The sequence below is a fragment of the Procambarus clarkii genome, chromosome 72 (assembly GCF_040958095.1).
Source record: "Procambarus clarkii isolate CNS0578487 chromosome 72, FALCON_Pclarkii_2.0, whole genome shotgun sequence".
Taxonomy (NCBI): domain Eukaryota; kingdom Metazoa; phylum Arthropoda; class Malacostraca; order Decapoda; family Cambaridae; genus Procambarus; species Procambarus clarkii.
In genome coordinates, this window is record NC_091221.1 from 15112505 (window position 1) to 15125736 (window position 13232).

Consider the following 13232-nt stretch of genomic DNA (forward strand, 5'->3'; position numbering starts at 1 on the left):
CCCACACAGGAAGAAGGGATACTCCTATAATTCATGTACTTATTTATTAACCCCTTAACAACCCCCCATATACACTCACACTAATAACAATAATAATAATAACTTTACCACCCTATCTTACGTTAAAAGGCCTTGGTCCACATAGACAGGATACAAGGTTTACACTGAGAACAAGCTAGGGTAAAGTACTACTGGATAAGCACTGAAGCTGGATGCAGCTTAGGGTAATGAAACCACGTGGTACCCTAATACAAAACACAACACTTAGGGGTACCCAAACACTGGCAAATACTACCCCCAGGTCTCACCAATCGTTACTACCAGAGTGGGCACACTTAAACACCATACAGTACTTAACTTAATGGTACAGGAACTTAAGGTAAGGGAAATAAGTAAGAGGAGAAGGGAGGAGAGTAGGGGTGCAGCCACAGAGTAGGTCTCGTCCCCACGAACGCCAGCCAGAGAAGAACGCTCCTAGCGACCAGCTAGGCCTCCCGCACGTCGTGGTGCCGGAAGGAGCCTAATTGATCGTGCAGCTAAGCACATTAAAGATCTTCCCCTATGCAACGTATTGTTACTTACAAATGATTAAAGTATTAGTAAACATAGTTGGTGCCTATGTTATTATTTAATAATCAACCCCCAGCTCAGTTTTTAAATGCTCTTTGAGAAACAAGAATAGTCTTACGTCTGGCAGGGAAGATACAAACAATTGCCGCTCGTGATGCACTCAACTGTACTACCAGAAAGTTTAATAGCTCAATTTTGACCTCTGGTTTCCACTGGAGAACCCAGGGTCGTAACAGTGTTCACCATAGAGAACCACTGACCTGGTATGGTGAATGCAAACAATAACAGGTGGCCACACAGTCAGTAAACAATGCTGTCTCCCTCCATCACTCCTCCCACAGCGCTAATTATTACAACAATCCTGCTATTATCACAACCCTGGTTATTTATATCACAGTCATGGGTCATCTGTAATATTATCGCTAAATAATAACAATTATATATTTTGACATTTTTCGGCGATGCTGTGGTCACAAGCTGAACAACAATACTGTTCGCTCATGCTGCGTGCGCCAGCCTTGGTTGCTCCAACAGTACTGTGCCTCTCACACCTGAGAATATTGCCCACAATTTAAAAAAAAATGGCGTCTGTTTACAAGAGCCCTGAGGAAGCTAATGTGAACCTCGTGTAGCCGCGGGCCATTTGAATCGGGCCTGGCACCCTATGGCGTATATATATATATATACCATGCACACCGTGGGACATGTTACTCAGGGCGTATATATACGCCATGCGCAGTTTAAGGGTTAAGGGTCTGGTAGGTTAGGAGAGCAGGAAAATCTCCTAAAGTTTCAAAACATCATGAAAAATGTTAATTGAATTTTCCTCTTCTAACCTTACCAAGTAAGCTGGAAGACTCAAACAGAAACGGGATAGTACATCACTTTCATGAGCCAATTTAATTTCAATTTGCATTCATTTTTGGCCATAGCGTGCATATGAGCGAAAAAGTGATGTTATTTTTAATGCTTAGACTGCGCAATACATACATATATGATTTGACATAAAATAATTTAACATAAGTTTTTAAAACTTGCACAAAGATTTTCCAATTTTGTGGAGGGAGCTCCTCCGGCTCCCCGGAGCTATCCAGGCTGATATGGATACCCTAACTATTTTGCATCAGTCGATGTGGGTCCAGTTCTAAGCCTACCAGGGACCACAAGCCAGAACCTGGCCCCCTTCACAGAGGAAGGAACGAGGAGCAATGGCCCATAGAAATGCACATGTGATTTGGAGCATTCTATATCTGCCATTGACCAGGACAGGCAACCAGAAAGGTAAACGCCACAAAACAAACCCCCATTCTGGTTAAAACAACGAAAATTGCCAATCGTGGACAGAACTCCCCAAAAGAAAAATGAACAAACAGGCATGATGTCACACGAGCCATGCCGCATGTCTGCACAGTTTCCCCCCCCCTCCCCTCTCCGGGAGGGGGAATGGGGAGCCCCAGACCCTCGCGTCGGCGATCCACACTTCAGTTCTTCGGCTGATGAGATCGTTCATAGTGTGTGGCTCCAACTCCAGTCTTCTCTCAGTGCTGTTATTGGTTTCAGTACTGCTCTTACTGCAGCGTGCAAGTTGGGAGTAATTTCTCAGGTACTGGGGCTGTATGTGCTTAGGGTCACCTTCCCTGAGTGCCCTGTAAGTACCGCCCTTGGGGCTTGAGGTTCCCTTCCACAAGTCACCTTGGGTTTACCTCTGTTGGCCTTTCGCTGTTTGGCATTTAGCCACCCCTAGTGTGTGGAGGGGGGGGGGGTTTCTGCCCTTGTTTGCCCTGGGGTAAGTGGTAGTTATTATACTGATGGGGCGCGGAGTACTGCGTAGCTAGTTTTCACCTTTGACAGCGGCCGGCTCTGTTCTCCTCGGATACGTTGTCCTCTAGCGAGGTTTTTCTTTTTGTTTTTGCCTGGTGGGGGATGGTCTGCCTTGTGGTGTTCTCCCTCCTTATCTTAGGATTGTTAGCGTGGTGGCATCCCCTGCTTCGCCCTCGTGAGTGGACACACCCTGTGAGTTTAGCTTTTAGCAGTTTGCTTGGTAGTTTGGGACGCGGTTAGCAGTACCCTGCCTGGGATAACCCTTAGCAGACCCAGTCTAGGGACCCTGGGAAACCCCACGGGGGCACTGAGGTTCACTGGGTGAGACCCCTGCGTCCCCTCTCGCATTGTGCAAGTTGGAGGGTTGCTCTTTTCCCTTGTCTCAGGGCGACGCTCATTGTTTTTGCCTTCGTTATGCTATCTGTTGGGTCGGTGACACATTCGACCTTGAGTCCTGCGAGCTTTGTTGCTTGTTTGTGGCTCCAATCACCCAATCTGTTGATGACTTTCTTCGGGTGCAGGCGGCTCACGCGTTGCCGGATAGGTTGTTGCAACGCGCTAGTTTGGTTGCTTCCCTGGATGCCCCGAGGCTGCCCCGTTTTGCTTCTCAGGACCTGGACTTGGGGGGGGGGGGTTGGCCGTGTTAGCCTTGGTTCAGTCCACATCCCCTCTTTCTTCCTCTGCTGTAGTTCATTTGCCCCCTCCCCTTGCTTCCGGCTCCTAGGCGTCTGAGGGCTTTGGGGGTCAGGGCAGGGTTTCGAGGTTTGAGACAAGGGCAGTTTCGGGGGTTGTCCCTTCCGGGGTTGCGTCGGAGGTGTTCGAGTCTGTTCTTCCTGCTGTAGCTCCGGGGTCTGACCAGTGGACCTGCTCTCTTTCTGTTATTTTGGCCGCCCCAGCTTCTTCTTGTGAGGCCGAGGCTTTGGAGGACGACTCGCCCCCGGGGCCTGACGAGGTGTTTCCCGGGGTTGTTGAGGAGCTGACTTGGGGGCCTTGGGCCCAGTTGGACCCCGCCTGGGTTTTCCGACCTTCTGAGCGGGGCTTACTGTAACAAAGAGTAGGGTTTCCTTTCCCCCCCTACAGGTAGCTACAGAGGGGAGCCCTCCCATAAATCCAGAGTTGAATATTATTAAATGCCCCATTTTCTGTGGAGAGCCCCTTCGGCTCCTTGAAGCTATACTGGGCTGATGTGTATTTATTTGATCATGGCAATAGTCAATCAATGGAGTTTTAGGCCAACCGGGGACCGCGAGCCAGAACCTGGTCCACCTCAGAGAGGCATGAGCAGCAATGGCCTATAGATACCTCCATGTGGTTGGAAGCAGTCTATGTTTACAGTCTTTTACAGTCTTTACAGCAGTTTACAGTCTCCGTGGTGTAGTGGTAAGACACTCGCCTGGCGTTCCGCGAGCGCTATGTCATGGGTTCGTATCCTGGCCGGGGAGGAATTACTGGGTGCAATTCCTTAACTGTAGCCTCTGTTTAACGCAACAGTAAAATGTGTACTTGGATGAAAAAATGATTCTTCGCGGCGGGGATCGTATTCCAGGGACCTGCCCGAAACGCTACGCGTACTAGTGGCTGTACAAGAATGTAACAACTCTTGTATATATCTCAAAAAAAAAAAAAAAAGTCTGCCTTCTACCAGGTCAGCACCCAGAAAGGTAGGACCCCCCTAAAATAAACTATGGCTGGTTAAAAATTGCAAACCAAAAACAGAATGAGCAGGCAGAACTCCTCAGAAATCAGAAAACAAGCAAACAAACACGATGTCACCACAGCTACCACACCGCTGTCTGCACAGCTCCCTTCTCCCTGGGTGGGGGAAGGGGGAGTCCCAGACCTCCCACACCGGCTACCCAACCCCAGTTCTGAAGGTGTTGTGTTGGGTGGCGGTCGATCGACTCTGGCTCCAATCATTGAGCAATGCTGTGCCTAGTGGTGTTGTGCTGTGGTGTGGTGTTGTGTGAGCCAGGAGTAATTCCAGAAGTACTGGGGCTGCATACGTCAAGGGTCACCTTCCCTAGGTGCTCTGTAAGTACTGCCCTTGCGGTTAGGGGTTATCTTCCATAAGCCATTCGAGAACTACATCTGCTGTTTTTTTTTTGCTGCTCGGTGACTGCCCGGCCTTGGGGTCAGCTGGGGTTGTTCCTGCCTCTGTTTGACCTTGGGTAGGAGGTAGTATCGTCGCTGGCTGGGGCGTAAGGTACTGTTAGACGTTGTGCTTTTGCAGGGTTTTTCTTTTCTTTTTGTTTTGTTTGCCTGGCGGGGGTCTGCCTTGTGTGGCTAAAGGTTCACTTGTATTTTTGGTGGACCTCCTCTAGGCCCCTGTGACATGTCGCAGGGGTTAAGCTTTTAGTTTGTTTGCTTGGTAGCTCTGGGATAACCGGTTAGCAGTACCTTGCCTGGGCTTTCCTTACCAGTCAGCCTAAGGGCCCTGGAATCCCCCATTGGGGCTCAATGGGCCAATGGAGGAATCCTCTTTGAGTCCCACCTCACTTCGTGTGAGTTTGAGGGTTACTCTGTCCCCTTGTCTCAGGTGACATTTACCGTTTTTGACTCCGCCATGCTGCTTGTTGGGTCATTGACACCTTTGATGCAGAGTCTTGTGATTGTTGTTCATTGCATGTACTCCAGTTCACCCAGTCCACTGTTACTGATATTCGGGTGCAGGCAGCTTCGGTGTTGCAAGTGAGGTTTAGGTTGCTGCAACAAGCTTGGCTGGTTGCCATTCCGGATGCCCTACGGTTGCCCCGTTTGGGTTATAGGGATCTGGACTTGGGGGGTGTTAGTCGCATCGCTTTGGTTTCATCCGCTTTCCTTTGTCCTTTCCCTGCTGTAGTTCATTGAGCCCCCCCCTTCTTTCCCCCTCTTGCTCCAAGCTCCCTAACGTCTGAGGGTTTCGGAGTCAGGGCAGGGTTTTCTTGGTGGTGAGACTCGGGTGGCCTCGGGGACTGTCCCTACCGGATCGGCATCAGAGGCATTCGAGCCTGTTCCTCCTGCCGGAGCTGTCGGGTCGTGCCAGTGGACCTCGTTCATCCTTGCTTTTCCAGTGGACTCTGCCTTTTCTCGAGAGACAGGGGGTTTGAGGACAGCTCAGACCCAGGTCCTGATGTGGAGGATCCCAGAGCTGGGGAGGGCTTTGACCACCCAAGTGGGGTGGGTGGTCAAAGCCCCACCCAAACACCAAGCGGGTAAATGGTGTTGGAAAACTCGACACCTTTTACTAATATTCAATACAATAGGCCGATAATATTGCTGCTTGGCTGTATAAATAAATTCTCTTATAGAAGACAGTAGTGGAATTGTCCATCAATAGAAAACGGGTAATATCATTGCCATGTCGCTATTAATTTCACCAGCTAATTCTGTTGGGAATTATTCTTAATACAGCAGTCTTTGGACTGTTAACATCATAAAAACATCTCACTTGAATTAACTAAATTATTAGTACCAAAATAGAGTAAATGTGACCTTTCTACCACTTCTTGACATCTGGACAAGAGAGCCAGGGCATCAGTGGAGGAGGGCGAGAGTCAGCCATTGTTAATTTATCAACAAAGTTGCTGGAGCAGAACAGCTCCTATATACTCCCTTGGACAAAGTGTATGAAGAGTAAGTTAATCATCATCTGAACAAGGAAAGTGTCTAATTCCGAAATCTTATTTAGTCATTCCTGGCCAGTAATGTTAGGTAGATAAGATAATTCCGGTTAGGACACGAGGCAACGACCAACCTATGGTGAGCATTATTCTCATTTCTTTATTTAAATATACCTATGTTTCCTCTGATATAGCTGTCATATATATTAGGATTCCTGCTATTATTGCAAGTGCCCTTTGATAGGAACAATTGAAGAGGAAGCAGAACAGTTATTTGGTACACCAGTACGTGGTGTTGATGCCAGCCTCAAACATGAGGATTATTTGGTGTGATCATCCTTGTTCATAACTGGTGGAACAGGCCTACCTACAAAAAGATAAGGCCTCCCTATTTAATTTAAGTAATATATGTAGTTTAATACTGTAGTGAATGTCTGCTAACAAATAATTTATATGGTTGACTACAGTTATATAAATCATAAACCCCTCATGTGTAAGGAAAGTGATTTGTGAGACATTTTAGAAGTACAGTCCACTCCATCATACAATTTGCTATCGAAAAATATAAATTAACAAAATATAAATTCTATATAAATTAATATAAATTAAATAAATATAAATCTCATAGGTCAATTCCCCACAGTGTTGGTACCCTCAGCGAGGGGTTTGTTGTTACAGGGGGAGGGGTTTTCATATCTCCCCTCTCTGTTCGAGTTTAATGTGAGTTGGGCTTCTCTCCGGATTCGGTTCCGGGTTCCCTTGGGTTCTTCGGTTCCCTCCTTCTGGAGGTACAGTGGAACCTCTATTAACGAGTGGCTCTATTAACGAGTTTTTCCAGTAACGAGCAAGCCACTCGCAGCAAATTTGTCTCTATTGACGAGCTCGCCTCTATTAACGAGTGAAACCACATGGCGCTTCCTAGCATCTCGCGGATTCTCGCAAATTCTCGGATGCCTCCGACGCCAGTGTTGTTGTTGTATCTCACACGACAAGCATCCCTCTGGATTTATTTGAGCTTTTCTTTGGGTTTTTAGTGGTTTTGCGACTACAATTTGTAACACACGATGTCTCCAAAGAAGCTGCTTGCTAAAGATAGTGTTGTCAAGAGGAAGAAAGACACAATTACTGTGGATTTAAAGAAGGAAATTATAGCAAAGCATGAGTGTGGTGTCTGTGTGATTGATCTCACAAGGAAGTATGGCAGGTCCTCATCAACAATTTACACCATTAGTAAGGGAATGAGGAGGTAAGGGACGATGCTGCCTCTTCCACTGAAATCAGGGAAGTGTTTGGAATGTTTGAAAAGGTGAACGCATTCTTGGAAAAGCTGCCCTGATAAAGCAGTGACAACCCGGTGTGTGAAAATGTTTAATTAATTTATCACTTTGTGATAACACTTTATGAAAGTGTTATCACTTTCGCAGGTATATGTCGCTTGAACGTAACACACTTTTTTTCTCTTGAATGCACCCAAACACCGCGCTCAAGCGTCATTTGAGCAAATATTTCTATAAAATTCAAATCTTATCCGATCGACTTGGGGATTGTATACATGTTTGCCATGAAATTTCCGTTTTCTTTAATAACCACATTGCCTATTTGAGAAAACGGCATTGTATTGTATCTTTGTGGTAAGACTATTATATTGTTGACACAACGAGTGTAATCAACGTAGTTTTTTATTTGGTGCTGGTCTAACGCATCCTTGTGTGACATTTGAAATGAAATTTGGGTGAAATTCCCAAGAAGAGAGAGTCCGCCTGACTCAGAGGTGGATTCTCCTTCCACACCATAACCCCTCTCATCCTTCCCACCTCCCCATCGCCTCCCTCAAGCCAGCAACTACTCTTCATAAGGGAAAGTAAATATTAAAACACTACAACAAAACATTTATATTTACATGTGCAATATTATATTTACATATAAAAAGTCATACAAGTATGGATGTTTTTGGGAGTGGAACGGATTAAATTTATTTCCTTTATTTTAAATGGGGAAATTTGTTTCCAAAGACGAGTTTTCCAGGTAACGAGCTCGATGCCAGAACGGATTAAACTCGTTAATAGAGGTTCCACTGTATTTGGCTTCCTGCATTCAGCCTAGGGAGGCACGGGAGGCCCTTGCGACTTACCTCCTGTGAGACCCGGATTACACCTTGATAATGGATCCTCCTCCTCTTGATTTTGGCTCCTCTTTTCCTTCCTGGGTGCGTTATGAGGTGCCGGAGTCATCCTGGCTGGCAGACTGCCCTTTCTTTTTATTTGGGGGTGTGGCATGCGTTCTTTCGGACCCGTACGCTTGTCTGGTGGAAGTTGATTACGGTCGTTCAGGTTTATCTGGGGTGCGAGTTTGAACAACTCAATGCGTGCTTGTTCGGCCCTCTGCTTCCTCGCGATATCAGCCAGGTGCAGCTTCACGTGCAGGTCCCTTCTCTTTCGGTGTCCGTAGTTACTGAGGATTTGTGAGCCCGTGGGCATTTGGCTTCGGTCTTGTGCTTTTTTCCCTGCTGGAGCAGTCTTCGGACTGGCTCGAGGAGGATGTAGAAGAGCTGGCTTCCGGACCTGTGTTTGGTGCACCTGCCTTGGCGGCTCGGGCATCGGCCGCCTTGTTGAAGTTGTTTGCGGCGATTCTGAAGGAAGTGGTGTCACTGTTCTTTACTTATTGTCTTGCATGCTGCCAGGTGGTGCTCATCCACTCTTTGGAATCTGCATCCCTCCAGTGGGTTTCCCGCCTGTTTCCTGTTCCGATAATTTTGGCTGCTTTTTGAGGCGCTTGGATGGTGTCCCTGGACATCCGGGAGGCATACTGATACATCCCAGTTCATCCGGGGTTCAGGGACTGGCTCGGTTTTGTAGTGGGGCTACAGGCTTACCGCTTTCATAACCTTTCATTCGGCTTGAATCTGGCACCTCTCTTGTTCACACGCTTTACCCGGGGTCATGGAGACCCATTTGCGTCTGTTAGGGACTCGGGTTCTGGCTTACCTCGACGACTGGCTGGTCTGGGCCTCCAGCCGATCCGCATGTCTGTTCATCAGGGATTAGGTTCTTTCTCATCTCGCTGGGTTTGGGTTCTTGGTGAACTGGAGGAAGTCCCATTTGGTTCCCTCTCAGGTTCAGACTTGGCTGGGTCTTGTGTGGAACTCTTGGGCTGCTTCCTTGTCTATCCCTCTCACACAATTAACAAGTGTGTACCTAGTTGACAGGGTTGCCAAAGTTTTCCATGCAGTTTATTATTTCGAGGTATTCAACTTTTATGGTTAACTTTCCTTCTTTGCCTGGGTTGATGGAATGATTGTTTACAGCAGCAAACTACTTTATGCTTTTCTTAAGTTTCTATTTCTAATCAAGATTTGTGGTTTATTGTGCTTCGGTTATATTTTCTGATCCCCATTATCCCCTCACCTTTGTGAGTGCAACAGATCCTGGTGTTTAGTTGGTCTGTGAGAGTCCAGAGGCCTGGTACCATTGTGAGTGTCTACGGTACCAGAGCCCAATACCGTGAAGCTACTGAGGCAGCCAAATAATGATCATTTTATATCAATCAATGCTTAATTTTGTCTTGTCCCCAAACTAATTCATTATTTTTAATTGTGATTTTTTCTTTTCAGGAATTTCTCATGCCCCTTTACTTCATTCTTATATTGGCAATTATACGCATGGCAATTAAAGATAAACATTATGGTCCCATCCTAGAACCCCATGGCAATGCATCACTTATGAGTAGTCTCTCAGCATTTGAAGGAAAGATTCTCCACGTGGCTCCAAATACTACAGCAGTATGTACTCTTTAATTTTTGTCTATAATTGCTAAAAATTGTAATTATCTTATTGCTAAAAGTGTAATTACTTAAGTGCTCTCATCCCTTACCAGGATGAGAGCTATGCTCATGTTGTGCCGTCTTCCTGGTACTCTTTCATATGATGCTTTGAAACTAATGACAGTGTTAGCATCCACTGCCTTCTCACTAAACTTGTTCCAACATTCTACCACTTGGTTTGCAAAAGGAAATCTTGTTAGATTTTTGGCACCTTTATTTCCTTAGCTACTGTAACTATGGCTTCTTGCTCTTGAAATTACAGATTTCAAGAATTTTTTAGTCGAGTTCATTTATTATGCACCCCCATACCCATTTTGTGGGCAGTAGAAGAAAGGGTTATAGAGACACATAATGGGCTCAAGGACTGAACTCCATAATTCATTTAGCTATGCAAGTTACAATCTTGATGAGCTAGTTATAAAATTCAATACACATCGTCACATCAACAATGGGCTAAAGACCGACCACAAGTACAGTTTTTAACCACCGCACTGCTCTGCATTAAAATATGACAAACCCCTGGTGTGCAGAAAATAAATTCTTAACAGAAAATTATTTTCTCTTCTAATATTGTTAAAATACAGTCTCTGATCATGGGAAACTAAAAAAAAAATATTGTATGTGACATACAGTGGTACCTCGGAATATGAGTGTCCCTGTATACGAGTTTTTCAGAATACGAGCAGGATTTGCTCGGAAAATTTGCCTTGGAAGGCAAGGGTGTTGATACGCATACAGGCCAACCTAGTGCGTGGTGGCATGGTGATCGCCCCTCAGTTTACCAGTGCCTCGCACCCAGTGACTATCCTGCCTGAATTCTTCACCAGGATTTTCAGTGTTTTGTTGGTTTTCTGGGGGGAGCCCCTACGGCTCCCCGGAGCCATCTATGGCTGATATGGATTCCCTAACTATTTTGCATCAGTCGATGTGGGTGGAGTTCTAGGCCTACCGGGGACCACGAGCCAGAACCTAGCTCTCTCAGAGAAGCACGGGGAGCAATGGCCCATAGAATTGCACATCTGATTTGGAGCATTCTATATCTGCCATCAACCGGGACAGGCACCCAGAAAGGTAAGCGCCACAAAACAAACCCCTATTCTGGTTAACAACAAAAATCGACAAACGAGTGGACAGAACTCCCCCAAGAAAAACGAACTAACAAGCATGACATCACACGAGCCGTGCCACATGTCTGCGCAGCTCCCCCCTCCCCGGGAGGGGGAAGGGGAAGCCCCAAACCCTCACGCCGGCGATTCCCGCCCTAGTTCCTCAGCTGATGGGATAGTGCATGGTCATGTGGCTCCAGCTCCGGTCTTGTCTCAGTGCTGTGACTTGTTAGCAGTGCTGCTCTTACGGTGGTCGTGTGAGCTGGGAGTAGTATTCTCAGGTATTCGGGCTGCATGTGCTTAGGGTCACCTTCCCTGAGTGTCCTGTAAGTACTGCCCTTGGGGCATGGGGTTGCCTTCCACAAGTCACCTTGGGTCTACCTCTGTTGGCTTTTTGCTGATTGGCGTTTGGCCGCCCCGAGTGTTTGGGGGTTTTCCTCCCTTGTTTCCCTTGGGGTAAGTGGTAGTTATAGCACTGGTGGGGCGCAGAGTACTGCGTAGCTAGTTTTCACCTATAACAGCGGCCGGCTCTGTTCCCTCTGGGTACGTTGTCCACTTGTGTGGTTTTTCTTTAATATTTGTTTTTGCCTGGTAGGGGGGTCTGCCTTGTGTTTCCCTCCCCCCCCCTTATATTAGGGTCGTTTGTGTGGTGGCACCCCCTGCTTCGCCCTCACGGGTGGACACGTCCCATGGGTTCAGCTTTAGCAGTTTGTTTGGTAGTTTGGGGTGCCGGTTAGCAGTGCCCCTCCTGGGATAACCCTTAGCAGACCCAGTCTAGGGGCCCTGGGAAACCCCACGGGGGCTCTCGGGTCCGATAGTGGAGACCCTTGCGTCCCCTCTCGCTTTGTGCGAATTGAGGGTTGCTCTGTCCCTTTGTCTTAGGGTGACTCTCCTTGTTTTTGCCTCCGTCATGCTGCCTGTTGGGTCGGTGACACATTCGACCCTTGAGTCCTGCGAGCTTTGTTGCTTGTTTGTGACTCCATTCACCCAGTCTCCTGTTGAATTCCCGTGGATGCAGGCAGCGTGCGCGTTGCAGGGTAGGTTGTTGCAACGCACTCGGGTTTGTCACTTCCCCGGATGCCCCGAGGATGCCCCGCTTTGTGTAGGGACCCAGACTTGGGGGTTTTGGTCGCTTCGGCCTTGGTTCCTTCCACGCCCCCTTGTTTTTCCCCTTCGGTGGTACATTTTGTCCCCCCCCCCCCATCCTGCTTCCTGCCCCTACGTGTCTGCAGGCTTCGGGGTTAGAAGTTCTGAGACTTGGGCAGTTTCGGGGGTTGCCCCGTCCAGGGTTGCTGCGGAGGCATTCGAGTCTGTTCCTCTGGCCGATGCTCCGGGGTTCGACCAGTGGGCCCCTTCTCTTCCAGCTCTCTCAGCTGCCCCGGCTTTTTCTTGTGAGGTCGGGGCTTTGGAGGTCGACTCGGCCCCGGGGCCTGGTGTAGAGGCTCCTGGGGTTGGGGAGGAGCAGCCTTGGGGGCCTTGGGCTCCATTGTGCCCCGCCTGGATTTCCGTCCTTTTGAACTGGGTTTACTGTTGCAAGGAGTGGGGTTTTCTTTTCCCCCCTCTGCATACGATTTGGGCTTGGGTTCTGCTCCTCCCCGGGTTTGGTTCCGTGTCCCTGTGGTTTCTTCGGTTCCGTCTTCCGGAGGTTTTCGGCTAACCGCATCTCTTCGCCTGTGGTGCGGTTGGCCTTTGCGGCTTACCTCCTGCGTGTCCCAGAGTTTGCCTCCATACTGGTTCCTTCTGTTCTGGTCTGGGATGCCGGATTGGGCTACTTGTCGCCGGTTGGGCTCCTTGTAGCTGTTTGGACCTTGTAGCCGTTTGGGCTCCTTGTAGCCGTTTGGGCTCCTTGTAGCCGGTTGGGCTCCTTGTAGCCGGTTGGGCTCCTTGTCGCCGGTTGGGCTCCTTGTCGCCGGTTGGGCTCCTTGTCGCCGGTTGGGCTCCTTGTCGCCGGTTGGGCTCCTTGTCGCCGGTTGGGCTCCTTGTCGCCTTGTTGGGCTACTTCTCGCCTTGTTGGGCTACTTCTCGCCTTGTTGGGCTACTTCTCGCCTTGTTGGGCTACTTCTCGCCTTGTTGGGCTACTTCTCGGCGGTTGGGCTACTTCTCGGCAGTTGGGCTACTTCTCGCCTTGTTGGGCTACTTTTCTTCGTGTCCTGCGCATGCGCCGTGGGAGTTTGTTTTGGTTCCGAGCGGTGTGCACACGTGTTGGTGTTCTGCGTCCATTTTCTCTCGGGGGGAGGCTTCACCTCTCGTTCTTTTCTTTCTCCAGTCCGTGCCCCGTTGTTTTGGGGGTGTTCTGGAGTGCCGCTGTGGGAAAGT

At 48.3% G+C, this 13232-nt stretch overlaps 1 protein-coding gene across 1 annotated transcript in view; it reads left to right on the plus strand.

Moving 5' to 3' along the window:
* Window positions 1-13232, plus strand: part of LOC123773774 (cholesterol transporter ABCA5) — a 567017-nt gene that overhangs the window by 23527 nt on the left and 530258 nt on the right. Inside the window, exon 3 of the mRNA XM_045767705.2 lies at window positions 9601-9768. Within this exon, the coding sequence (XP_045623661.1) occupies window positions 9601-9768 (168 nt within the window). The remainder of the gene's footprint in view (window positions 1-9600; window positions 9769-13232) is intronic.